Raw genomic sequence first — 26,937 nt, 5'->3', positions numbered from 1 at the left:
CTTTTCTATGTTTTGTAAAATTCCGTGTTTTAATAATTACAGAGCAATCAATCTGTATTTAACTTTAAGGAAAAACTATAGTCTTTGCATGGTATACCAAAAACAGAAGTTAAGGTTGATTGGTTAAAATTAAAGTTAGATGGCCCAGAAGGTAATGAAAAGGTCCTGTGTGCTGATAGACTGAAACCTGACATTTCTATATGATGACACTAGATGTAATATTTTCTCATTAACTACCTTTGTTCACCAAGTGTGGATTACAACCCGGGTTTTCTATAGAGTTTCCACTCAATGAAAAATGGGCTCATCAACCAACTCCTCATTCTGATCCTCTTTGGGATTAATAAATTGGCATTCTGATTTCCAGATAACCTTCTGTGTATTGAATAATGTGAGCCTCTCTTCTAGAGATGAATTAATTCCCGGCATGTTGATAAATATTAAGTTTCTAGTTTTGTAAAGCAGGGCATTAAAATCTGAAATATACTAAATCAAAGTACAATCACTATGTAAAACCCCTCCTGAATGTCTACCTGGGGTGACATTTCTGCTGCTCACCTCTTCAAAATGCAACACAGGCTGTGAAAACATTGGTAGATCCACTTACTAAAACTTAAAAACCAATAATGCTAACATGAGTTCAATGCAGAATTGGAAGAAACAGATTAACATTCCTAACATTAATAAAGAATGAACACTCATATCACCCTAGCAGATCACAAACATGCAAATAACTTACTGCCAAAATCTTTTCCAATGTTTTAAAATCAACAAAAATTTTAAATTAAATGATTTTAATTCACAATGTGAAAATTTTGCTTTAACTTTTAAGGGCGTATATGCTAAAGTAAGTGCTTTTGAGTAAAGAAACTTTCTGTACTATCAACATGCCACTTTCAATTTAGGAAACAGAGAAGGCTCTGTCACAGTAATATTTTACTTTCACCAGTACCACTTTGGCAGCTGCTTTTATTGGATTATATTAACAATCCCCAATGTATTTTGCTTGGCAACTTCCTCCAAGAAATAAAACTGTTTGGAAAATTTTATATGAAAGACCAATTGAGTCATCAATCTATAAGGAACATTTGAAAACTAAGTATCTCCTATCAGTTATTCCAAGACCCCAGCATTCCACTGTAAACATTATATTTTGGCCCTATAAATAACAAATTCACAAGAACAAAAAAAAATCACGAATTTAAGCCTTTTCCTAAGAATTAGAAGTTAACCTTTAGGAATAAATTGTATGTAACAAAATATGAATTGCAAAATAAGTTCTTGGATATTTATTTACTAAATTGGCAAAAATGGAAATGATATAGAGGAAAAAATGAATACATGAGTAGTAGGTAAGAGAAATGAAAATAATTATTAAAAAGAAAAAAGTCACATTAGTTAGTACTACATATAAAAATGCAATAATTGGCCAGAGTTAATAGAAATATAAGAACAGAGAAGATAGCAATTCCAATTAACTTCACAAAAACAATGTTTTGCTTTTAATTCCCATAGAACCAGACGGTAATATACTAGAAGCTCACCACACTCTCTGTGTGTGGTAAAGTAGAAAGCATGCATGGGTATCCATCCATAAGTCACTTAGGACTTTGCCAAAACTGGCATGTTGCGTTTGTGAAGCCAAACTGTATTTGTTTGGCTCTTGGTACAATAAGTTAACGGTGAGGTTTAAAGTTAAGATTTTGAGGACCCTCACTTATGCTGGCTTCTAAAGGCAGAGTTCAACATTCTGCAACACTGTAAGTGGATTCTAAAAAGTGCTTAGTAAAACTGCTTTAAAAGGTTTACTTTACTTTTAAAAGCATCTGTTGCTCCAGGTGCATGGTTTTTGTCTGGATGAAACTTCAAAGCAAGCTTTCTATAAGCTTTTTTCAAATCTTCATCACCAGCATCTTTGGTAACTCCAAGTACTTCATAGTAATTTTTACATTTGTTTATGCTGTGAACAAGAAAGTATGTTATAAGTTAAATTTCAAGGAAGAAGTTCATGTACTACCCTCTGATTTTCTTATTTATTAGAATAGTATAAAGAACTGCCTATGAATTGTTATTTCAGTTTCAAATGATAGCTTATCCTGTTAAGGGTTACTGCCTCATTCTGTTTTTCAACCTCTTCTCAGTTTAAGAAGAGTTGGCTACAAGAATGTCTTTGGTACAATTAATCACAACTGTAAAAGAAGTAAAGCAAAACCCATAACAACTGTGGATGAAGGACAGAGTATACACTGTAACTAAACTGAGAGGAAAAGAACAATTTCATAGTACTTTTAAGAGCATAAAGAAATTCCAATACTCTTCCCAAGTATGTCACAGCTAAGGATTAGTATGCGTTGCACTTCAGTTGTCACATAATGCAGACCTAACCAAATATCAAAGCAATGGTTCAGTGCATGTAAAACAATTATAGCACACTATCGTTTAAATGTCAAGGCAAGTTAAGTCAGCTTGGCTATGCCAACTAAAGAGAATTCATTTGTGTCACTCTCTGAGAAAGATAAAATGTCATAATAAAGTATACTGTGGGAATCAAAAATGCTGGTTACACCCTATTTTCATTGTGATGAGCATACTCTTAAAGATTACAGTAAGTCCTCAATGTTGTTGATAGGTTCTGTGACTTTAAGCAAAATGACACATAATAAAACCAATTTTACCACGGGTTAATTAATATAAACAAAGTTGAAGTTCCTACAGCATCTCATCAACGTTATAACGAAACAACATTGAATAAAACATCATTATTCGAGGACCTGCTGTACTTAGTTTATAATCTTAAATATGTAACCGACTTAAGCCTGAAATCTTTAAAATGTATTAGCAAAAAAAAAAAAAAAAAAAAAAACTCTAAATGGAACAAAGAACATTAATACTTTTGGTTGCTAATATTCTCCCGGAACCTAATAATTTTTCTTCACTAAAATCCAGTACATCTAACACATTTTTTTGTGGTGTATTTTATGAGTTTAGATGCATTCCATGTGCAAATGGCTTGATGACTGAGGTAGTAACAGGTAAAAGGATCTGAGGCATAATTGTTCCCTGATAGCTACAGAACTGCAAATACTGACTCAAAGTTTTCAAAGAAAAGAGACAATACTGATATTTTTTATTTTACTATTTATCCTATTAATCACCACAGCACTTGGTACATGATTGGTTCTCAGTAAATATTTCTGGAATAAATGAGTCTCAGCTCTCCTTTTATAATGAAAACATTCATTATTTGGTATAGGAAATAGAAAAAAAAAGAGAAGACATTGTATAAGATTATAGAAATCTTACAATCACATCAATAAAAATCTGTTATGCAGTTGTCTTTATAGTAATAATAATTAAAATGGATTGTTCTACTTTAGATAATAAATATTAACACGTCAATTTTATTTTATAAACATGACATTTTCTTTATTTAGTCAATAATATTTATTGAGCACCAACCATGTCTCAGATAGTGTTTGGGCACTTGAAATATTATCAGTGAACAAAACAATGATTCCTGCTTTATTGTAGAGACCTATTCCCCTAAATATGTTGAGAAACTATGCAATAGAAACAGAAAAAGGAAGGGGGACATTTATAGAACACCTACTGTGTGTCAGGCACAGGTCCACAATCCCAAATCCATATTCCAAAAACCATTAAGCTCTGAAAAACATTAAGTTACTCTATAACTAATGTGACTGCAAAAACCTGATTTCAGCTCTTTTAGAGGCAAAATTTGACCTGAAATTTTATCACCTTCATTTATTCCACCTAAGTGTGAATATTTGTACATTTTGTTGTAGAAATGTTGCCATTAGTTTCTGGGCTGCTAACCAGACCCTATGAGACCTTATGTAATGTAAAATACACGCTCCTTGTTACCTGTCTAAAATATGAATTCTGAATTCCAAACTACATCTGGTCCACAAAGTTTTCACATAGAGAGTCACAGAGTCTTATTATACTAATTATTTTACACAAATTATCTCATTTACTCATTAAGTAGATATTATTGCTATTTAGCTAATGAGAAAATCAAGGCTTTGAGTAAATTGCCGAAAGTCATATAAACAAATAGTAAATGGGAACCAGGATTTATTTCAACAAAAATTTACTGAACATCTACTTTCTGCTGGATACTGTTTCAGATGTTATAGTAGTAAATAAAAAGTCAAAAATATCCCTGCTCACATTAAATTTACAAGTGGAGAGGGACAATGAACAAATATACAAGTAAAACATAAAGTATATCACACGGTGATAAAAACGTAGAGAAAAATAAAGTGCCAAAGGAAAACAGAAAAGGGAAGAGGAGGTCTGCCAAGGTGATGAGAAAAGACATCACAAGGAAGGATTCATACCTCAGTTTGTCTGACTTGAAAATCCTGTACAGAACCAGAATAAAGAAGAAAAGGACCCTCTTAAGACTCCAGTACAATCCTCTTCCTATTTGCTTTTCCAAAGAGTGCTTAAATAGATTCTCTTCTCTCATAGATATTTTCAAATGTTGGTTTTGGTGCCCAGAACATGCCTTTTCTGCTTTCCTTCTTGCTTATAGTTTTCACAATATCTTCAGAGCTCAACTCAGATTTTTCTCTTCTCAAGAATTCAAATTCTTCAAGACTAGGTTTGGTGACCTTATATCCTCTTAAAGCTGTACTGCAACTGCCTGTTTGTTTGTCTGATCACTCTTTCTAGACAATAAGCCCGTTGAAGGCAGGGAATGTGTCTTGTTCATCATATGTGGTGAATGGATGGATGGATAGACAGACTGATGACTGATTCAATTTGAGAGATGAAATGGCAAGGCTCTAAAAGTCATTTTTGGACTAAAGGTGATAAGAACTATAATGAAAACATAGTTGGCACCAAAAATCAACTTGGACTAGAAGAGAATTAACTATGAAACAAGAAATAGAGCTAAGAATATGACACTACCTGAATGCAGAAAACAATAGGTAGTAATAAATGAAATACTGAACAATCCTAAAGTCGTTACTATTTGGTTTGAATGCATAAGATGTTTAATTACATACCAGATTAATCCTCTAAGTTCATTTTGTTGATATTTCCTGAGCACAAAAAGCTATGTAATAGAGAAAGGCAGGAAAGAGCTGCTGGAGAACGAAGAGATATTAGGTTTGAATTCACAATCCTCTAGAGATAGATATCATAAAGCTAAGAATTGCCACGATGAGAAAAAAGGTAGAAAAACAATTATTTCACTAATTCTTAGCTGTATCTAGCTCTGCCATATCTTCCCTGCACTAAATTTTTCATCATATAATAGAGGAGAAACTGTTTGAAAAACCAGCAGGGAGGTATAAAGTCAACAAACAGCACCAGAGGACAAGCTGAATACTACACATTTCAAGTAATGCTCCAAATATACTCATTCACCTAATTTTTCATGTCTGAATGAGAAATAACCATTCATATATTTGTTTATATTTTTGTTTATTATGCTCCTTTATACCAGCTAAAATATATTTGTCGCACTTTTTATAATTTGCTCCTTACTGAAAGATTCAAACCTTCACCACCCTCACCAAAGAATTCAAAGAAGAAAGGAAAAAGAAAATAAATTAAAAACAGGTAACCCATTATCTACTCAGAAAGGAAATATTATACAACAAGGCGAGAAAGATCTGTCTGAGAGCTCAACAATGGAGAAGGATGTCTGGTTCAGTCTTTGTGTCTGTCTTTATGTGCATGAAAGCACAGTGGGCAGGAGAGAAGGGTTTTCTTTCAATTCTTTTTTTCATATGTTTTTTTCATATGTTAAATAGATTCTAAGTTTGTCATTTAAGGAAATATTTGTTTATTCTTGAGGCAAAAGATTACTTATAAGTTTATCAAAGTAATTTATTTTCTTTTCATTTAAAGAACTACAACTTAGATCAAATCCTAATAAAATCCCCACAATTTAAATGACTTAATAGCAGTAGAGAAATGTTCTAAATTGATAAATATAATACGGCCCAGTTAATAATTTTACACTGGCCTTGTAAACTTAAAAAAAAGTGGGGGGGGGGAGGCTTTTTTTCAATGAGATATTAAAAACCTTTTCGAATTAGATCCATGATACCTTTTTATCAATAATTTTTCAATATATTTCAACTCAAAGACAACAAACAGTGCTTATATTTCAAAGAATGTTATTTTTACAGTTACACACTTTTTCTTCCATCTTATTGTAAACTAGCTCTTACTTATGCAATAGATGCAGTATTATTGCATGACTTCTCCCATTGAGCCAAATTGTCACTGAGCAACTTGTTTGCATAATCGTGCTAACCAACAAGATAACATGGCTCTCTTCAGAAAAATCCCCTGTGTATAAGTAAAACAAAAAACAAAAACATAATAGCATGTAAGTGTTTGCTGGTGATCTGTTACCTCACTAAAGCAACACTTATGAAAGCTGATAAAATGAGTGTTACATGATTGAGCTAAACAGCTCTATATAAGGCACTGACTGAAGTATTTTGTGTAACTTAGGGAGTCTATTAAAGAATGTTCCAATTACATTTAGTCCCTAAAAGAAAACAACTACATTTAATAAAAAGACATAATAAAATTACTGACAAGAGAAACCACCTCTGATATAGATATACTACTAAATTTTTACCCTATAAGAATTCATGGTCTCAAACTTGGTCGGGTCTCCAGTGCTAACCAGCAATCCTTCCACTCCCTTGCCTTTCCCCTCTGCAAATATTTCATATGTTTACCACTCTCCTCAAGCTTTCTAATTTTTTTTCTTATAACTCTCAAAGAATAACCTTATCTCTAATTTCACAGAGAATATAGAAGCGAACACAGATAGAAACTCCCTCAATGTTTTACATTTCCAGCTGGCCACCTCTGGCCTTATACAAAATGCATTGCACCCACTATTATGTTTCATTCTTCCATTCTTAATACGTGCTCCTGCCTAAATACTAAAACGAAAAGATAGAAAAACAAGTGCTATTTTCCCTTCCTTATTTCTACCACACCGTGAGCTATTTCTCTTTTACTTCCAAGGCTATAGTAGAGGAAATTTAAAATATATATATTTTAAAAAATAACACAAGGTTTAGGATATTCCTATTCCCCCAAATTTTCAATTACATTGTCAAATTATATTTTCAAATATATAGGTGATTCTACAGTCTTTCAAAAAAAAATCATAAAATGATTCTAAATAAAAATCACATACATACAATTAACTTTAGGTCTTTCATTGTAAACATGGTCTCCCAATAAAAGGTAATTTCTACAAGAAAATAAAATTTGTTTCCTGATAGATGTGGTTTCCTGGAATTCATTTCAGCACACTAATTAAAGCTTTTTCTTAAAGAAATTCAAAAGCAAATCTCATTTACTGACTTACCTCACTTATTTAGCCATCTCTGACACAGTACTATAGTTATAAAAGTGGTTAACAATATTATAGTCTCAAAGTGCTTCACTACCATTCGTGCTAATCAAATTTCCTTGACCAAGGCTTTACCAAGATTAAAGGAGTCTTTTACAATCAAGCTATAGTATCTAAATATATCAAGAAAAAAGCAAAATATAAATACATTGCTATTTGATTAAAATTTCAAATTTTGGTGAGGAAAAAAGAGTGAACTAAAAAGCAAGAATGGAGAAAATGGGTGAGAAAAGAAACAAAATAAGAGTAAAATAAATGGATAAGAAAGGCCAAAAGAAAAAGACAATCTAGTTTTACCTGTTCTTCACTTATGCCAATTCACTATATTATAATTCACTCTCCATGTGAATTATCCAATTAATCACTGTTCAGAGTCCTTTATCCTTACACTTTAGTTTTCCTAGAGCAATATTTGTACAACATCAGTACAGCTTCCGTAAGCTGTAGTGAGAAATAAAACACTATTTTCTCTAGTGTTTCATACTCAAAGGTTCATTTCAGGAATTTTTTTTTTTCTTAATTACAAGGTTATTTAGTAAAGTCAAATCCCTAAAACCCAGTTCATAATTTTTCAACTCTACCTAATTCTTCTACTTTAAGTAGAAGTGTATCACAAGGTAAAAATAAAATACTGAGACAGTATTTAACAGAGTGAATAACTAAAAGGAGAGGATATTATGGAGTTTGCACATGTATAAAAATAGCCTTAGGAAAGAACAGAAACAAAACTACCATTAACATAAGTGGGATACTGAAGATGCTGTAGGTATTGTCCTCAATTTATCTCTTATATGAAATTCTCCTGCTTTTATATATATATATAAGACAAAACAATTCTTTATCCTCTTTCAATATTATTATCTAAACACTGTTCTATATCAAAAAGTCGAAATAATTTTCCTTAAAAATAATGATCTGGAATTTTATGGTTTTTAGTTACTTTAAAAGATGGAAATTTCCATAGAGTTGGAATTTTACAGACTGATTTTATAAAGAATATAAAGCATGAGACACTCAGAGTTCAATTCCTTGATGTCTATTCTTTTACTGACTTATAATTCAAACACTTTTTATGTGTTATAACATTTAAAAATTACATTAGTATCAACTATAGTTGAAATATAAATAATTTATTCCTACCTGAGAACTCCATCTACTTGGTCTTTGGTGTAGCCTTTTCCACTTTCACCACTACCAGATGTGCCATCTTTTGTGCAATTAGGCTTGCTTTGATCGCCACTACCTGATGGTTTTCGGCAATGAGGGCTATTTCCAGCTGTGCTTCCATTTTTCATAATTATTTCCAATAGTGCTGTAGAAAGATACAGAAAGCATACTATGCCTGATTACATCTAAGTACATACACATGATCTTGAGAAGAAAGTTATAAAGCTGACAAACTAAGAATCATGTACTCTAAAAATATTCACCATAGGGTTATTAAAAATAGTAAGTATTCCCTTATGCACTTAACTGTTTATAGACCACTAATCACCATTTAGAAATACAACATTAAAAAACTTTACAGCTAATAACTCAAAATTACTACCATTCAATTATGACCTACTTTTATTTGTCATGTAATATGGTTAAATCAGAGAATACTAAAGGTAAAAAAGGTAATTTTTAAAGTGGCCAATGAAATATCTACAACCAATCAAAAATTAGACTTCCAATTTACTTCTCAATAGCAAGTATGGCAGATAAAAGACACTGGAATAATATCTTCAAAATGCTCAGGGTAAAATAACTGTCAACTTGAGTTCTGCACTAATTTTCTAGAAAATGCACAAAATTAGAAAGATTTTCAAACAAACAAAAACAGAAATTTTACTAGTAAGATTTCTAGAGGATACTGTAATCTGTATTTTTTGGGAAGAAGGAAAATGCTTCCAGACAGGCTGTAAAAGTTAATGGTGAGCAAATATTGTGATAAATATATGAGTAAAACTAAACATTGAGTCTATAAAACAGTAATCGTTATGTCTAGAATTTGCTTTAAATACTGACAGGGCATAAAAAAAGGAGGTAGAGAGAATATATGAAATAAGATTGGCCATATATATATTTTCATAATGGTTAAAGATAGAAAGAAGGGTGATAGAGGTTGATTATACTATTCATTCTTCCTTTGTGGATGCTTGAAACTTCCCATAAGTTAAAACTACATTAAAAAAAATCAACAGAACTTTAAGAAAAAAATGGAGAAACCAACCATAATGGTAGACAATTTTAACACATTTCAATCAATAACTAAAAAATCACTAAGAATATAAATGACACAAAAATCTAGTTTATCAAACTTGATCTAACAGACGTAACAACATTATATCCAACAAATATCATTCTTCATAGGTACACAAAGAATTAAAATTAATTACATTATACCTACGCCATAATGTTATCCTCTTCAAATCTCAAATATCATATCATATATACCAATTGGTATATACATATCATATATACTAATCTATGAGCCGAATGCATATAAGTGAGAAATCCATTACAAAAATGTAACTAGAAAGATTACAAAGGATTAGAAAGAAAAAATTTAGACAATTCCTGTATCAAAGAAATAATCAGACTAGAAATAAGAAAACAGAATTGAGTAAGAATGAACTCCTACATATCAGAACTTGTGCATTAACAAATAGTACTGGGACAATTCGGTATCCACATGCAAAAGAATGAATTTGGATCCTTTCTTCACACTATACACAAAAATTGGTTCAAAATAGACCACATGTCTAAAACTAAGAACACAAACTATAAAACTCTTTGAAGAAAACATAGGAGTAAATCTTTGTGACCTTGATTTAGGCAAGACATTCTTAGATATGATAACAAAAGTATAAATGACAAAAGTAAAATAAAGAAACTGGACTTTGTCAAAACTAAAAATGTCCTTCAAAGAATATTATCAATAAAGTAAAAAGACAATCCACAGAATGGGAGAAGATATTTACAAGATCATATATGTGAAAGAGACATATATCCAAAATATATAAATAACTCTTACAATTCAATAATAAAACCAAAAAATACAATTTTAAAATGTGCTAAGGATCTGAATAGACAGTCTCCAAACTGAAATAAAGACGGCCAATAAGCACCCAAAAAGTTGCTTAATATCAAATAGCCATTAGACAAATGAAAATTAAAACTACAATGAACTACCATTTCATATCCACTAGGGTGACTATAACTAAAAATATGAACAATCACAAATATTAGCAAAGATATGGAGAAACTGGAACACTCATACACTGTTGGTAGGAATGTAAAATGTTGTGGCCACTTTGAAAAATCATCTGGTAGTTCCTTAAAAGATTAAACATATAGTTACCATTTGACCCCACAATCCTATCCATGGGTGTATATATACCCAAGAGAAATGAAAACTACACAAAAACTGGTGCACAAATGTTTATAAGAGCATTGTTAATAATAGAAAAATAGTGGAAACAATCCATCATTTGATGAATTCATAAATAAAATGTGGTATGTTCATACAATGGAATATTATTCAACAATGAAAAGAAATGAAGTACTGATCCAGACGAAACTTGAAAACATACTAAGTGCAAAAAGCCAGTCACAAAAGGCCATATTGTATGATTCCATTTATGTGAAATATATAGAATAGGCAAATCTACAGAGATAGAAATTAGGTTAGTCATTGCTGAGGGCTAGTGGGAAGGGAAGGATGAAACTGGGGAGAAATAAGTGATGGTTAATGAGCATAGGTTTCATTTTGAGGTGTTCTAAAAGTTCTAAAAGTGATTATTGTAATGGTTGTACAACTCTGCACAATACATATATCTATATCTATAGATATTTATAGATATTTAAATCCTAGCAGTATCGCTGGCAAATTTTCAAACATATATTATTACATTTATATATAAATGAACTTATTTCTATCATATTTTTTCCTCTGATGAATTCAAGAGGTCACCAAAGACATAAGAAATTCAGTTTTTATAATAATGTAGTTGTAGCTGGTACAGAAAGGCTCTTAATTAGATACCAATCTATTACTTATTAACAGGATAAGTATAACATATAGTATATAGTCAGCTTAACTATAGCTTAGTTCTTATTTAATGCAATCACAGTGTTAACCTTGAGATCAGAAGCCACCATGATCTATGGTTTAAAAGTCACAACTTTTAAGTATGAAAAACTTTATGGAAATTCTCAAAGACTGTAACAGTAGCTTAAAATTTAAATCTCTGCAAATGCTCTCATAAAATCAGAGCAATCAGATAGCAAAATAAAAACCTCATGCACAAAACCCAAAATATAAGAAAACGGAGATGACCCACAACAGCTACAAGGTCAATGTGAGTATTATCATCTGTGTGGGAAGAAGTAGAGGATAGTAACAGGGCATTTGCCAGTCCACAGAATAAAAAACTGCAAAATTATCAATAGAAACTCACTATGTAGCACAGCAGGCAAAACTGAGAAAGGTGTATAGAAAAAATGGGTTTTGCTCATTATTATAGCATGTGAATGAAAAGGTTCATGATAAACTCTTAAGGGCACAGAACATTACAGTTCCTAAATTCTCAAAACAAATCAGTCAAAGCTCTCTTCCAGAGCAAAGTCACACTGAGGAGAAACTACTGGGAACAGGACCCAAACTGAAGAGAACAAGGGCAATAGAAAAAAGAGAAACTCCAGATAGAGTGGGGAAAGAGAAAGGAATAAGACCTTATACACCAAGGTGACCTATTTTCAACCATTACACAAAAAATGAAGAAGGATCTCTGTGTATTTAGCAAGGCTAAGCAACGTCACATAAAAATAACTGAAGGAAAATGATAGAAGTGAAATCCGATAAAAAGTTATTAGAAGAAAAAAAGAGAACAGGAGTAAAATAAATCCCTGAAGACAATGAAAGCACACCACAAAGACTTGCTGACAAAACAGGTAAATACTATAACCTAGTACTTTCAAGTCATGCTGAAAAGACTTCAAGAAATTAAAGATAATACAAAATAACAACGTATTTAGAATAGACAGCCCAAAAAAGTTATCTGTTAGAAATAAAAAATTAATTCAAAAAAGACTAAACTAGAAGAAACAAGGAGTTAATAAACACAACATATAATGTTGCGTAAGTGGAAGAGAATATAGGAGAGGAACATTTTTTTAAATGAAAAAGACAAAAACTAGAAAGAAAATGGCAAATATTGTAGATAGTTAAAGAAGGTCCAACACATGTATCAGTCCTGATGAAGAAAGATAAAACAGATATACAATAACTGGAGAAAACTTTTGATATAAAAACGGAAACATCTGAAGCCATATAATGAAAGGGCAAATTACATATCTAGGAATATTAACCCAGAATAATGCCAGAATAACGAATACCAAGATATAGTCTAATAAAATTAACTGGGCTTTTAGACAAAAAGATCAAATGACTTATAAAGGTAAGAAAACTAGGTTGTTATCAGTCTTTGCTCATCAGTAGTACTTGCACAAAAGAATAACATATTGAGATATCTAAAGAAAGGAAACTGAAGCCAAGGATTTTATAACCACCAAACTAACTTCAAGCATTAAGACCACAGATGAACTGTTTTCAGCATTCCAGAACTTAGGAAGCACAGTTCTCAGAAGGCTTTTCTAGGAATCTACTAGAGAACAAGCTTCAGGAATCCAAAATAATTAGAGATACATAAGGACTGATGGGAAAATTAAATGTATAGTGACCTACGGAGATTAAATAATGATTAAGAGAGACAGCATATAACATGCAATGATAATATGTTCCGACACTGTAGATAGATTCAAATATTTTTAAAATGGTGGGCTTCTTCTTTCTTTTTACTTGAAAAAAAAAGAGAAAATGATTGGTCTTTCCTTCCCTTCTCTTTCTTTTGGCAGCTGAGGCTTGGAGCAAGGAAGCTTATTGTGACCAAGCAGGCAGTCATAGCCAAAAACAGGATGACCTTGATAGGGCTTGCACCAATGGGGTCAAGGAGGCAACTCATTACAGATGAAAATGAGTAAGTAAATTGAAGATAGCAGGAGCCACATTTTTCACTGTCAGAGAATGGAATTACAAATATGGAAATGCAGGATAGAATGAACTCTGCAGTGGACTAAAATGGGAGGGGTGTGAGTCTTGCACAGATATCAAGAGTAATATAGATTAAACTAATATAGATTAAATTACTACAGATGTGTGTATTCCCACAGATACAGGACACAAAGATATACATACACATACATATACATACATGCATTCATATATATATTTCCTAGCTTTGTCTACTGAAGAGACAGACCTAGAAGCAATAATATCCCTGCTGCAATGAGCTTATCTAGTATCTAGATCTGTTTCTAAGCATAAGTGTTTATTAAAAGAATCAAGGCTCCTTGGAGAAGCAGCTCATTCCCAAGGCAGAAAGTAAAAAGTGGGACTGAAAATATTTTCATGGAATCAAGTAAGGACAGTCAATGATGAGGACATGGCAAAAAGATACAGGGCTCTTTCTGAAGCAATCTAAGCATCAAAATAAATAACAACAGTTATCGGATTAAATAGTAATCTATGAATCCACACTAATAAATTAAATAAGTTAATGACAACTAATAAATTGTAAAAGGAATGATAGAATTAGAAAACCACCATTTGGCAATCATCAGAAATTTACCCAAGAAACAACCATTAATGCATGCTAAAAGGAGTAGGTGAAAGTATGTTATGGAACAGGTCATTTACAGTCTCAAAGTAGTTTCCCACAAAATATTTTTTAATTGTGAAGGGGAAAAAATCTAAGTTTAGAGTGGAGAAACCTGGCAATTACTAATTTAACCAACTGATCAAACTTAATCACATAGTGAGGACCAAATCAATACAATGGGTCTCCTGACATGTTACGCTAAAAACATCTCTTCTACAGTATTTCTGCCAAAAGTATGTGGAAATATACCTCAAATTGAGGTAAATTCTATAAAATAAATGGCTCATACATATCAAAAATGCCACAGTACATGAAGGAAAAAAATGTTCATAAGTGCAACATGTGCCCTTTTGACTATCACATACACATAATTGGAAAAATTGGCAGAATTTGAACAAGGTACGTGCATTAATTTCATGAATCTGATTATTATTATTGTGGTTTGTAAACAGCACCCCTTAGAAAATATATACAATTATTTAGGGGTAACAGGATGTCATGTTTCCTGAACTTACCCTTAGTTCAGGAAAAATGTATAATAAGAACAAATTGTGTGTGTATAGGAGATGACATGAGAGGAGAGGAGGGCATGACAAAGCAAATATGGTAACATTTCATCTAATAGGAAGCCTCAGTAAAATGAATATGGGAAGTCGGCACTATTCTTGTGACTCTTCTGTAAGATTTGAAATTTAAAATAAATTAAAATGGGAGGAAACATGGAGAAAATATATGCAAAGAAAATTTAACTGTTTTCAATAATTATTTTAGTGGATAGTGTAAGTAATACTACTCTGAAACTATTATGTTTATGATCTGGCATAAAGCAAATATATAATCGTGACATATCTATCATTTATGATGGCCTTAAGAATCAGAATTACTACTATGGAAGGAAAGAGATAGAAATATAAGCTAGAAATATACACGCTAGCAATATGAGCTAGAAAAGTTTAAGTGAACACCACACAGTACTTAACTTGAATCAGAATAACAGGAATATAAATTCATAAGCTGTTTTGGCATTAAAAAAAAAAAATTATTTCCTAGTCTGTACACAGAAAGGCCCAGAGATAATGAACAATCTACTAACCACAGCATCTTTAATAGCCAGATGGTAATGCTAAAATATCATTTTCCACTAAAAGAAAGTAGGGATTATTGGAAATAAGGTTGATTCCAAGTGTACAACAGGAAATGTATAAGAGAAGTCTGAAACATTAAAAAAGACATAAAATAAAAATCATATATAAATCCCACATAAGAAAAAAAATCACTCAATCATTTTGGTATTTTTAACTCTAGTTATTCTAGTTAGGTAGCTGCATAGCCTTTTAGATATTTTTAACAAAACTAGAATAATCTACATATATCTGCAGCCTATTTTTATTTAATTCATAATATATTGTGTGTATCATTTTATAGCAATAAATACAGGTCCACATGATCATTTTTTAAAAGACCTTATTCAAGACTACTGCAATAAGGGAGATAGATCAGGCTCAACTCAGAAGTCCACAAAGACAGCTAGAGATTTATAGCCAATGAGCAGAGTGAGGGGGTCAGAGGATGAAAAATTACTGAGCCGCATCATCTTTTTTAACATACTGTATATAAATGCAATGCAATTTATTTAATCAATTTCCACTGATGGAATTTATACTCTTTTCAAATTTTTGCTACAGTAACAAATCTTACGTATACATTTTTGCACACTTGTCAGATTATGGAAAAGTTTCATTTAAAAAATATATTACTGTGAAAAGTCTTATAACTATAGATTTTTCATCTGATTATTTGTTTAATAAATCATCTTTATTAAATGGAATAAAATTATATAAACAGGTATTTTCTGGAAAATCCAGGCTTATAAATACCACAAGTACATGCAAAAGACTGTCAGGGTCCATGGGAATAAAAAGATTATTAAAATTAAAATGGTTCTTGATGGCAAAGTTTTTAATCGAGGAGAGAGGGAGCTATGTACTTAAGACAATACAAGAAAAAAAAATGCAGCAAAGTGGAGAGAATTACATGTTACTAAGCACGTAATGAACATTTGAATCTAAATGGAGATTAATCCTAACTTAAAGCAATTATTTTGTCCTCAAATGGGTAACTAAAAAAATTTTTAAAAGAGACAGATATTACACTGTTAACTCCAAGGCAATATCCAAAAATTATACATGGCATTCTGACAGCACTTGAAATATTCTTATAATAATGGGGGGAAGGTTATGGATGAGGAAACTGAAGTTCAGGAAAGGAAAAAGAGAATGACAGGAATTGAGCCATTATGTTCGACAGATGATACTTCATAGTTTAAAGGACTGACTTTTCTTTTTCACTGATTCCCTAGTTCCTAGAACTTTTTGTACCTAACACAAAAAGTGTGCATTCAGTAAATATTTATTGAATGACTATACCTTTAATTTATTGATGAGAAAATTGAGGCTCAGGAAGATAGTTATGTACGTAAGTCACACAATTACTAAATTAAGGTTTAAAACCGGATTCAGTATTTTCTCTTCAATTATAATGTCTGAAATCATTTGGCTATTAGCTGAAATTTGGAAATCATTTTATTTTGGTGCTATCAAAGTAATTGTTCTGAATGTATAATTTGTACTTGCCACTAAATTTTATTTAAGTCAGAAATAGAACAAAATAGAACTGTCTTAAAAGGATGGTTAATAATACTCCAGATGTGTAATGAGTTTAAAAAGCTTTATTTTACTATTCTGAGTGAGACAACAGGGGATGGAATTTTTTAATTAGATTTAAATTTTAAAGTAATACAGCAAAATAAATAAATTAATTAAAAGGAAGAAAAATCTACACCTCTCTCACATGAGAGAAAAAATTAAAATAGCACTATTTTAATTGCTACTGTGCAGAAGATGCTGCAAATTATACATAAGCTATCCGTTCGTTAAAGCAGACACACAATGGCCTTTTTTTGAAGCTGTAGGCTGCCATTTGGTTCAAATTACTGTGAAATTCCTGAAAACAAGAAAAATGCTTTTCTCTGAAAAAAAAATCTACAGTTCAAACTGCTTCCCAGTTAGCATGAAACACTAATGTATTAAAATAGCAATGTAAAGCATTAAAACTGTGAGACTGTATCTTTCTGCAAAAGTCCAAAACACAACTATAATTCAACAAATATACAGTTTAAGAAACTAAAATGTAATTTACTTTCTTCTGCTGACATTTTTCTAGAATATTTATATTCCCTATGTAGTGGCTACTCATCCTTTCAAACATAAACTAAACTCATAATATGAAAATATTTGAAAGCTGTAAAATTCAATTCACTTAGAAGTTAACAGCAATAAACTGCAAAATAATATTCTCAACTAAAAACATAGAAAGCGACAATGTCCTAGAGCCATTTGAAGATCAAGTTTTTCCTCAAGGAAAAACTCTTGTCAATTTTTTAAAGTCTTTTATCAATCAGACTTTTCACCTGGCAATAATAAAATATAAAGAGGACAAAAATTATGGAACTTAGCTAGAATTTAGTTTCGTATTTTCTCATTCGCTGTATAAAAATAATGGAGATCAAAGTGCAGTGTTACCTTTTGCCCATCTTAGTATGAAAACTCATCCCTAGGAACATTTAGTCAAAACTCTTGAGTTATAAGGGGTTGATGGCAGTCTAGAGTAGATGAAATTCAGAGATAAAAATATACAATTTCATATTAACCAAGAGCTTCAATTTCCTTCTACACTAAACATTTCATCAGGAGTTTACAAAAAGGTTGTGTAGATCTTACCCTAACCCCTGAATTTTTAAATTATTTCAATAAACATCTTTTGAAACATTTTGTGTAAAATACACTTTGCTAAGTATTTGCACATAGCTTTATTTCAGCTAATGCTCACATCAAACCTGTGACTAAATTTTCACTTTATGCATAACTAAACAAGGCTTAGAGAAGCTAAGTAACTTGTCTCTGGTTACAAAGCTGTCAGAGGCAAAGTCTGCATCTGAACTAAGGTTTTTAGACTACACAACTGTACCCTATCACTTTATTTGGTAATCATATAGTGCCACCTTATAATATGTTGTACTAATTTTCACTTTATATTTCTTAATTTTTCCTTTGTTCACATTTTTAAAAGCAACAATTGATTTATGGCCATGCTACCCTGAACAGGTCCGATCCCGTCTGATCTCAGAAGCTAAGCAGAGTTGGGCCTGGCTAGTATTTGGATGGGAGACCACCTAGGCTAGTATTTGGATGGGAGACCACCTAGGAAGACAAGGTGCTGTAAGTGTAAAAAAAAAAATAAAAAAAATAAAAAATTAAAAAATAAGGGATTGTAAACTGACAAAGTCCTTGCAATCTGTGAGGTCAACCAACGGTTGCTTAGCCTAAAAAAAAAAAAAAGCAACAATAATATTGTGCTTTAATATCTTATAGTATCCTTTAGCAGAATGATTCAAGTTGCTTGTCTGGTAGAAGAATAATAGACTACAAGTTTTAAATTTCTCAGAGCCTCACACTTGTAAAATGGAAATGATACCAAAATAATTGAGAGCCTACTGTGAATGCTTTCTATATATTAACTCATTTAGTCCTAACAACCCTATGAAATCGGTACATTATTGTCCCATTTTGCAGATAAAAAAGCTAAAGGCTAAAGAGGTTTTCTAATTTGCTCAAGATTAAGGTTCCAAGTTAGTAGGTGGAGGAGTTAGGTTTCAAAAGCCAAGGTATTCTGTCTCAAGTGGTTACCTGCTTATTGTCCCTCTAGGAGTAGATCATGACTAAATGACATCATGTATTCTTTTAGTAGAAGAGTCAAAAAAATTTAACTCTGGGCAATGGTTTTTAGATATGACACCAAAAGCACAGGCAACAAAAGCTAAAATAGTCAAATGGGATTAAAAACTTCTGTGCATCACAGGACACAATTAACAGAATGAAAAACAATCTACAGAATGGGAGAAAAAACACGCAAATCATCTATCTGATAAGGGGTTAATACTCAGAATATATAAAAACTCCCACAACTCGACAATCAAAAAAATATAAATAACTCAATTAAAAAACAGGCAAAGCACCTGAACTGACATTTCCCCAAAGATGATATTCAAATGGCCAACAAGCATATAAAAAGCTATTTTCAATCATCACTAATCATTAGAGAAATGCAAATCGAAAGCATAATGAGATATCACCTCACATCTGGCTAAATGACTACTATCAAAAACAAACAAGGAAAGAGAAAATAAGGGTTGGTGAGGATGTGGAGAAACTGGAACTCTTGTGCATTGTTGGTAGGAATGTAAAATGGTGAAACTGCTATGGAAAGGTACAGTTGTTCCTCAGAAAAGTAAAATAGAATTACTACCAATATGATCTAGCAATTCCATTTCTGTGTATCTATCTGCAAGAATTGAAAACAGGATCATGAAGAGTTATTTGTACAGCCATATTCATAGCAGCATTATTCACAATAACCAAACTATAAGAACAACTTAAATGTTTACTGACAGATGGACAATGAAAATGTGGGATATACATGCAACGGAATATTGTGCAGCTTTAAAAAAGAAAATCCTACTACATGCTACAACATGGATGAACTTCAAATACATCATGCTAAATGAAATAAGCCAGTTAAAAAAGACAAATACTACAGCAGGTCCTCAAATAACATTACCTTGTTCTGCTTCATTTTATTATAATGTTGATAAGACGTAGGAACTTAATTCTCGTTTATACTAATTAGCCTACGGTAAATGTGGTTTCATTACAGTCATTTCACTTAAGTCACAAAGCCTATCGACGACATTACATGGGGGAATTGCTGTGTATGATTCCACTTATATAAGGTACCTACAGTGGTCAAATTTTAAAAGAAAGTGGAATAGTGGTTAGCAGGGGCTGGTGAGTGCGAAAAATAGAAAGTCGTTTAATTGGTATAGTTTCAATTCTGTAAGATAAAAAATTCCAGAGATCTGTTGCACAACGATGTGAAAACAATTAACACTCCTGAACTGCACACCTTAAAATGGTTAAACTGAAAAAAAAAAAAAAGTTAAATGGGTTGATTTTATGTTTTTTGCCACAGCAAAAAAAAATTTAACTCATTTCTTTTTTTTCACTTCCCCTTCCTGTCCTCTCTGGTATAGTATTCAATAGCAATGAAGGGATAGAGAAAATCAAAGAGAAGAGCTTCAGCAATGTAGAAACAAATTATGAAAGCAATAATAAAACAAAACAGGTAGCCGCACATTCTTATCAATAATTTTCTTCTTAACCTAGAATACCTTGAACTTCCAGCAAAACAGTATCCTATTGGAAAGGCAATAGAGAGTAGTGGTTAAAGGCTTTTGGGAGCTGGAAAGCTCAAGTACTATTATGACTTTGCTACTAATTTCTGTGTGACCTTGGCTGATTCATTCATTCATTCATTCATTCATTCATTCTCATTCATCCATCCAACAGTCCATCCATCGAAAAGGCAGTCTGTTTCCCTACAAGTAAACTGGTCAAATGAATCCTGTACCTCTACATAAGATTGTTTTGAGAAGTAAATAAAATAATTCATATATATTGAGCACTTTGTCAGTGCTCAATAAATGTTGGCTATTATTATTACTTTAAAGCACAGAGATCAGGACATGAAGAGGGTGAGTACAACTAGAAGTTGTTCCTTATAGATCTGCCCATTTGTGGATAATTTTGGTGTTACCAAATCAGACACTATTTAATAAATTACCACCTACACTTTATCATTCTTGCCAAATTTATGCTTCTCTCTTCTAAATGAACTCCCAGGGAAAAGCAATGTCATCTCAGGCATTCGAAATTGCTTGCTTTGGGAACAATGTTCTACCTCAGAGATGGTGGAACCTGAGACCTGTACCTTAGCGACTAGAGTTCCCAGCTCCTCTCACTTCATTAGGGGCCTAGGCCTTATTTGGTAGTGAGTATGGGGACAGGGAGGGCCGCAGAACCAAAATCCCAGGTATAAAGCCGACACTCTGGTGAGACTGAGACAAGACTAGACAAATATCCCAGGCACACTCTCCTGGGAGAATGGCAGCCGGACATTTCTGAAAACGGATCAGGAAGCCGGTAACTCTCGCCGGTTAGCTGACAGCCGGCATCTCGCACGCAGGGGGAGTCTCGGCAGCCCGTCCCGGGCCCACCCGCAGCCCTGCCAGAGACGGTTGGGGCCGGGGCGGAGGTGTGTCGGGATGCTCCTCCCCGGCGTCCCGCCGAGGGGTCGGCTGACCCGCGGCCCCGCCGGCTCCCGGAGGAGCGATGATGGGGTCGAAGGCGGGCTACGCGGCAGTGTGGGGACCCAGCAGGGAGGGAAGGGACATCGAGGGCCTCACCGCGGGCCGACGGCAGTGGATAGAGCTTCTCGGCCTTCTGCAGGAAACGCTGGGCCTTCTCGCGATTACCGGCGTTCAGGGCCTCCCGGGCTATTTCGACACATTTCTCCGCCTCATCTCGGTTCCCCTCCATGGCTTACACCTTCTTCCGTTTCCTCTGGGAGCGCAGCTACGAGGGGCGGAAGCCGCCGCCGAGGAGGCGAGGCCGGCCCGGGCGGGGGCGTGCGGAGGCGAGCGGGGAGGAGCGCAGAGACCGCGGCGACGGCGACGGCGGCGGCCGCGGCGGACTGGCGGGCTCGCAGCTCCGCCTCCTCGCAGTGGCCTCGCCGCCCCCCGCGGGCGGCTACGGCGCGAGCCGCATCGCCCAGCCCTGGGGTCGAGCTCCCGGGCCTGGGTCTCCGAGCTGACTCCGTAGTCCGTGCGCGACGCGGGGAGGCTCACGGCCGCACAAACCGAGGGGGCGGGCAGGCGACAACAGCACGGCGGCCTACGAGGGTATTCCGCCGAAGCGGGGACCTGCCACTAACATTGGCGGTGCACTGCCCCCTTACCAACGCGCGCAGTCCTAAGTCCGCGGGGGCGACGGATGCATGCAAACTAGAGATGCTTGTTTCCAGGAAAATTACCAGGAATCGAAGGCCCCGCCTCCGGAACCCTATAGCCTTTGGAGGATTCAGTCAGGTGAGGACCGCGGTCAGTCCCTACGCAGCGCTTCCGGCACAGGTGTTGAACGCATTACAGCGCCGTTAGACCCTAACTCTGGGGCTTGTTTTGTTGCCTATTTAAGCTACACGTTTTTCTGACCCAGATTCCATTAAGTCTCAGAATATCTAGGAGGTACAAAGCAATTTGCTATTATTCTGGTGAAAAGCCTTTAACCCTAATCCTTTATGACCAAAACAAGGCAGGAACCAGCTCTCCAGGTACCGTCATAGAACTTGGTTTTCTCCGTTGTTTTTCGTGACATTGCCCCTGTGAAATGCTTATCATATTATGTTGGCTTCCTCAGTGGGAGGAAAACACCACTTAATTCTTGGTAATGTCCTCAACCAAATTTTAAGACTTGGAATTTGCCAGAAACCGAAGTGCAAAACAATCCACTCGACCTAATCACAAAATAAGCATTTTTTACAATATTCAGTCAACCTGTTAGCCATGCAAGGAAATACCAAAACTCAGGACTTCTTAAGAAATCCTGGTTCTCCCCTGTAAAATGAAAATAGTATTTCCCAAAGATGTTACTGATTGAGCAATTTAATTCAGATAATTTCAGAATTATAGTACACAGAAAATATCTCCAGTCTAAGCTCAATTGGACTTTCCTACCTGCCCCACTCACCACAGCAGCTGCTCAAGTGTAGTAGGGCTGTCACATAAAGCTGTCAAAAGACTTAGTCAAACAGCCTAAAATACTTGTGCCAGTTTAAATTAATAGCTTATTACAAAATGTTAAAATTTACAGTTGGGCCTTCTTTGTTGCTCTTGAGAAATTCCCAAAAAACACACTTAAATTATTGCTAGATGAGATACCCATTCAAAAGAAAAGTTCCTATTAGTGAAGCAAATTTAAAACACAGCCAGTTTGGGATATGACCTTTATTGAGCTTATCCACCGGAGTGGAAATAATGTCTGTACAAAACCAAATGTTTGTTACTATAACTTCTGCATCACAATTAAAATCCGAACAGTTTTTTAAAAACAGTCAACTCAATCAAAACCCACTACTTCAGAATCAATAGCTTCTTTGAAGCCACAGTAACACTTAAATATGGTTAAGACTCGAATGCAGAAATTTGGTTGATTGGAAAGCTAATTAAACTTCCAACTTGCTCAAATAGAATTACAAAAAGGCAAAATTGTGTTTTTCACAGAGATACAGTCCACTGGAATCACCAACACTGGACAGCTGTTAGAGTATTTAGAGTCCTGAGATGATAAGAAATCCAGGCATCCTTTAGACAGTTTTCTGTTGTCCTTTCTTTCCAATCAGAGATTTGTGGATGTGTGGAATAACACCTACAAGGGCGACAGTGATAAATTGTTTTAAACACATTAAAAAAAAAATCACACTGTACTCAAACTGTTTAACTTGGGAATGTCTTTAAATGTGAAGATCAAGTATGCAGAAAATTCAGTTATATATGTAAATCATATTTCATGATGCAACCATGCTGCATATATCGGTGAAAATACTCATGTGCCCTCTTCTAGACAAAAAAATTACTAATGGAAATTAAAGCAAAGAATCTTTTTCTCTTAAAAGAATTTAAAATTAAATTCTAGTATTTACATACCACCACCAGCAATTGTAGCCTTGATGAGAGAGTCCAATTCTTCATCTCCACGAATAGCAAGTTGCAAATGACGAGGGGTAATACGCTTTACCTTTAAGTCTTTTGATGCATTTCCTGCCAATTCAAGTACCTAGAAGGCAGAGTATAATCAATTTCCTTCCAACTCTCCTTAAGGCCAAGAGCCAGAGCGGAATCCAACCTCCATGAACGACCAATTGTGGTTCCCCCCACTACTTGGACGGCAAGATACGCAAAAGCTATAAAAGAGACACGCAATTTTATTTCCAAGAGCAGCTCAAGCGCAGGATTCCTTCATGATCACCAGCTCCCTCTAGCGTTCTCAGAGGCTTCTCACCGCGTTTAGGCCCTGGGAGTTTTCTTGCATCACTTTCCTCCTTCCCTCTCTCCGCTGTCCTCCCCCCCCGCCACCCCAACATTTTCCAGATTATAGGCGTACACCCATTTACCTCTGCGGTGAGGTACTCCAGGATGGCTGCGCTGTACACAGCAGCAGTCGCGCCCACACGTCCATGGCTGGTCGTCCTAGATTTTAGGTGTCGATGAATACGGCCCACCGGAAACTAATGTTAAGCACATACAAACAAATGCGCGAAGAAATGAGTGGAAGATAATAAAATAATATGCACGCCAAAACAAGGGGCACGAACGCTGGTGCAGCAAAGCGCTCTAGTATCGACACACGTGATCGCCCCCCCTCCGATATTTATCGTTATCAGCGAACCAAGTCGCGACACCGTGCCACCCACGCAAAGATAAAACGCCCATCTAGAGCGATAATAAACAAGGAGGAAAGAAAAACGCCACAATTCCCAAACCGCACTACCAACCACTGACCTGCAAGCCGGCTCTCTGCGAGCGGGAAACCGCCTTTGTCTTGGCTTTTCCGGAGTCCTTCCCAGCCTTACCGCCAGCCTGCAGCACGCACACGCCCGGGAGCGAAGGAGGAACGGAGAATATAGGATTACCAGGGCGGAGCGCCCCTCCCCCACCGCGGCGCGGCCTGGGCGCGAGCGCGCCCCCGAGCCCCGCCGGGGTCTCCGGCCCGCCGCGCGTCGCAAAGGCGACCCCGCCCGCCGGTCCCCCGCTGCGCGCCCGCCGCGGCCGCGCGCCTCCGTCCGCTGGCCCCCAGCGGCGCTGCGTGCGCCACCCAACCGTCGCCGTCCGCCGCGAGATCGCAGGCGGCTCCGCTCGCCACCGACAAATCACCTCCCCCCGCTCTTCCAAATCCTGTCTCCGCGCGTTCCCAACCGTCGCCACTTCACCCTCATCTCCGTTTGTAACGGGTTTTTCTCTCACTGGCAAAAACCCACGGAGTCTTGGAGCAGCTCTGCGAAGTTTACCATTTCAAATTCTGCTGAAGCTCAAACAAGCAAGGCAGAGAAAGGACTAGTCAGGCACCCAGCGAGATCCCACCGCCTACTCCTTCGTCGCACCGCGATTCAAACTGCGCTGTCTCCCGCCTTCCCCGCTCCCTTTATACTGCAGAATGTTCCCTCATCCGGGAACTCGGATTGCTCATCCCACCAATGGCTGCCAGCCGCTCTCGGGACGCGTCCTTGAGGCCTCAGCCAATGAGCAATCTCAGAAAAGGGCGGAGGGGCGGGCGCTTATCAGCTCGAGCCACTATTGGGATGTGATGAGGGAGGTGAGGAAGGGAGGTGGGATGGGAACAGGGTAGAAGAAGGGCACCGCGGTGGGAGGGAAGAAACAGAGCAAACTACTCTGCGGGAGCGAGGACACCCGCCGCATGTGGTCACGTGTCTGGGAGGAGGCGCCGAGAGAATCAGGGGAGGAGCACGCAGTCGCGCCCCCCCCGCCCCCCTCGCCTGCGTCCCGGTCTCCTAGCCGGGTTCCGGTGACCATGTGAAGTCGCCTACCGGTCTAGCGCGCCCTCGTACCCTTCTCCCGCCCCCTAGCGTATCGCTAGTGGAGATTCGCTGGCCTACAGCCTTCTTCCAGGGCATCCTCCTCCCCACCCACTCTCCATCCCTGGCGGCTCCTCTAATCTGACAGGTGGCGCGAACACGTCCTATGAGAGGAGCCCCGACTCCTCCGCAAACCACAGCCTCGATAGAGATTCCACGTTACTTCCTAGGCCAGTCCCCAGCCGTCGACTGATCATGACCCGCTTCCTCTACTTCATTTTCAGCTCTATCTCCCATCTCCTTTCCTCACCACTTTTGAAACTCCCCACGGGAACAAATGGCGGAGCAAAGTCACCTCGTTGGGCATAAAAGACTTTTTGGTCTCTGCACGGAGGGCTTGAGTGAGGCAGTATTCTTTAATCAAATCATAAACCATATTTTCCAGGAGACTACACATCAATGGGTAGACCTATAGCGTGGTGTCTAAAGTTGATTTAGTGAAACCTCAAAATGATTATGTGTCCATTTTTCTGTACTAAACATTTTGCTACATGACAAATGTTCGATAAATGTCATTGGGTAACTCCTAACATGATTCACAGGCGGTTACAGATGGTCCGTCTAATCATTTGCAAATGGTAGACTTAAAAAAAAAATAGTACTGTACCCACAGTACTATCATAATGCCAACTATTTAGTCTTCCAGCTAATAAATTAATAACACCTGTGTACGTCTCCAGCTGCTTGGAGACAATCTAAATCTTTCCTATCTGTATTGTTTAATAGTGTATTACACAACATAATTCAATATTTCTGACGTGAAGAAATTTAAAAATATGTATTCAAGTACTTTCAACTGGGTTTCAATTTGAAAGATTTTATTAAATTAGAGGACCTCTCTATTTTTGGAAGATAAATTCTAGAAAAAATGTTCCCAACAATTTTCACACAAGGGTTATTATTTCTTCCCTTTGGAACTGAGGCATTCTTATGATACCATGAATACCAAGAATTAATCAATTCCCCCATTTAATTGATATAATGATCATAAAAAGCCATGAAACCTAATGTGATAATTAACCTGGGCTCCACTAAGGCTTCCTTATATATAACTCACAAGCCAACATTAATGCCTTTTCCAGTTTAGAGAATATGTACTCTGCTGTGCGGCCCAACTACAGAAATTCACTATTGCCTCCCTGAGTATTGGCTGAGAGAATGAGCTCAGAAGCAGCTAGATGTGAATTCTACTCTGTTTCCTTCTCA

General features: G+C 35.9%; 2 protein-coding genes across 3 annotated transcripts in view; both read right to left on the bottom strand.

The window, feature by feature from the left end:
* The window catches only part of DNAJB14 (DnaJ heat shock protein family (Hsp40) member B14), a 39,342-nt gene extending 17,624 nt beyond the window's left edge, over positions 1–21,718 (bottom strand). Inside the window, exons 1-3 of one of the 2 annotated variants that reach the window (XM_016159102.2) lie at positions 21,491–21,709; positions 8,567–8,738; positions 1,815–1,960 (exon numbers count right to left, since the gene is read on the bottom strand). In XM_016159102.2, coding sequence (XP_016014588.1) covers positions 1,815–1,960; positions 8,567–8,738; positions 21,491–21,623 — 451 coding nt within the window. In that variant the 5' untranslated portion in view covers positions 21,624–21,709. The other variant, XM_016159104.2, reaches the window with a different exon arrangement.
* Positions 21,719–23,068: 1,350 nt separating this feature from the next.
* On the bottom strand, positions 23,069–25,362 carry LOC107517931 (histone H2A.Z). Its single transcript, XM_016159121.2, has 5 exons — positions 25,147–25,362; positions 24,641–24,718; positions 24,253–24,366; positions 23,786–23,915; positions 23,069–23,507 (listed from the first exon to the last, which is right to left on the bottom strand). The coding sequence occupies exons 1-5, from the start codon at positions 25,147–25,149 to the stop codon at positions 23,446–23,448; spliced, it is 387 nt and encodes a 128-aa protein (XP_016014607.1). The 5' UTR covers positions 25,150–25,362; the 3' UTR covers positions 23,069–23,445.
* Between the last annotated feature and the right edge of the window lie 1,575 nt (positions 25,363–26,937).

Source organism: Rousettus aegyptiacus, unplaced genomic scaffold, assembly GCF_014176215.1.
Source record: "Rousettus aegyptiacus isolate mRouAeg1 unplaced genomic scaffold, mRouAeg1.p scaffold_m13_p_10, whole genome shotgun sequence".
Taxonomy (NCBI): Eukaryota; Metazoa; Chordata; class Mammalia; order Chiroptera; family Pteropodidae; genus Rousettus; species Rousettus aegyptiacus.
This window is presented reverse-complemented; position numbering and strand designations above follow the sequence as displayed.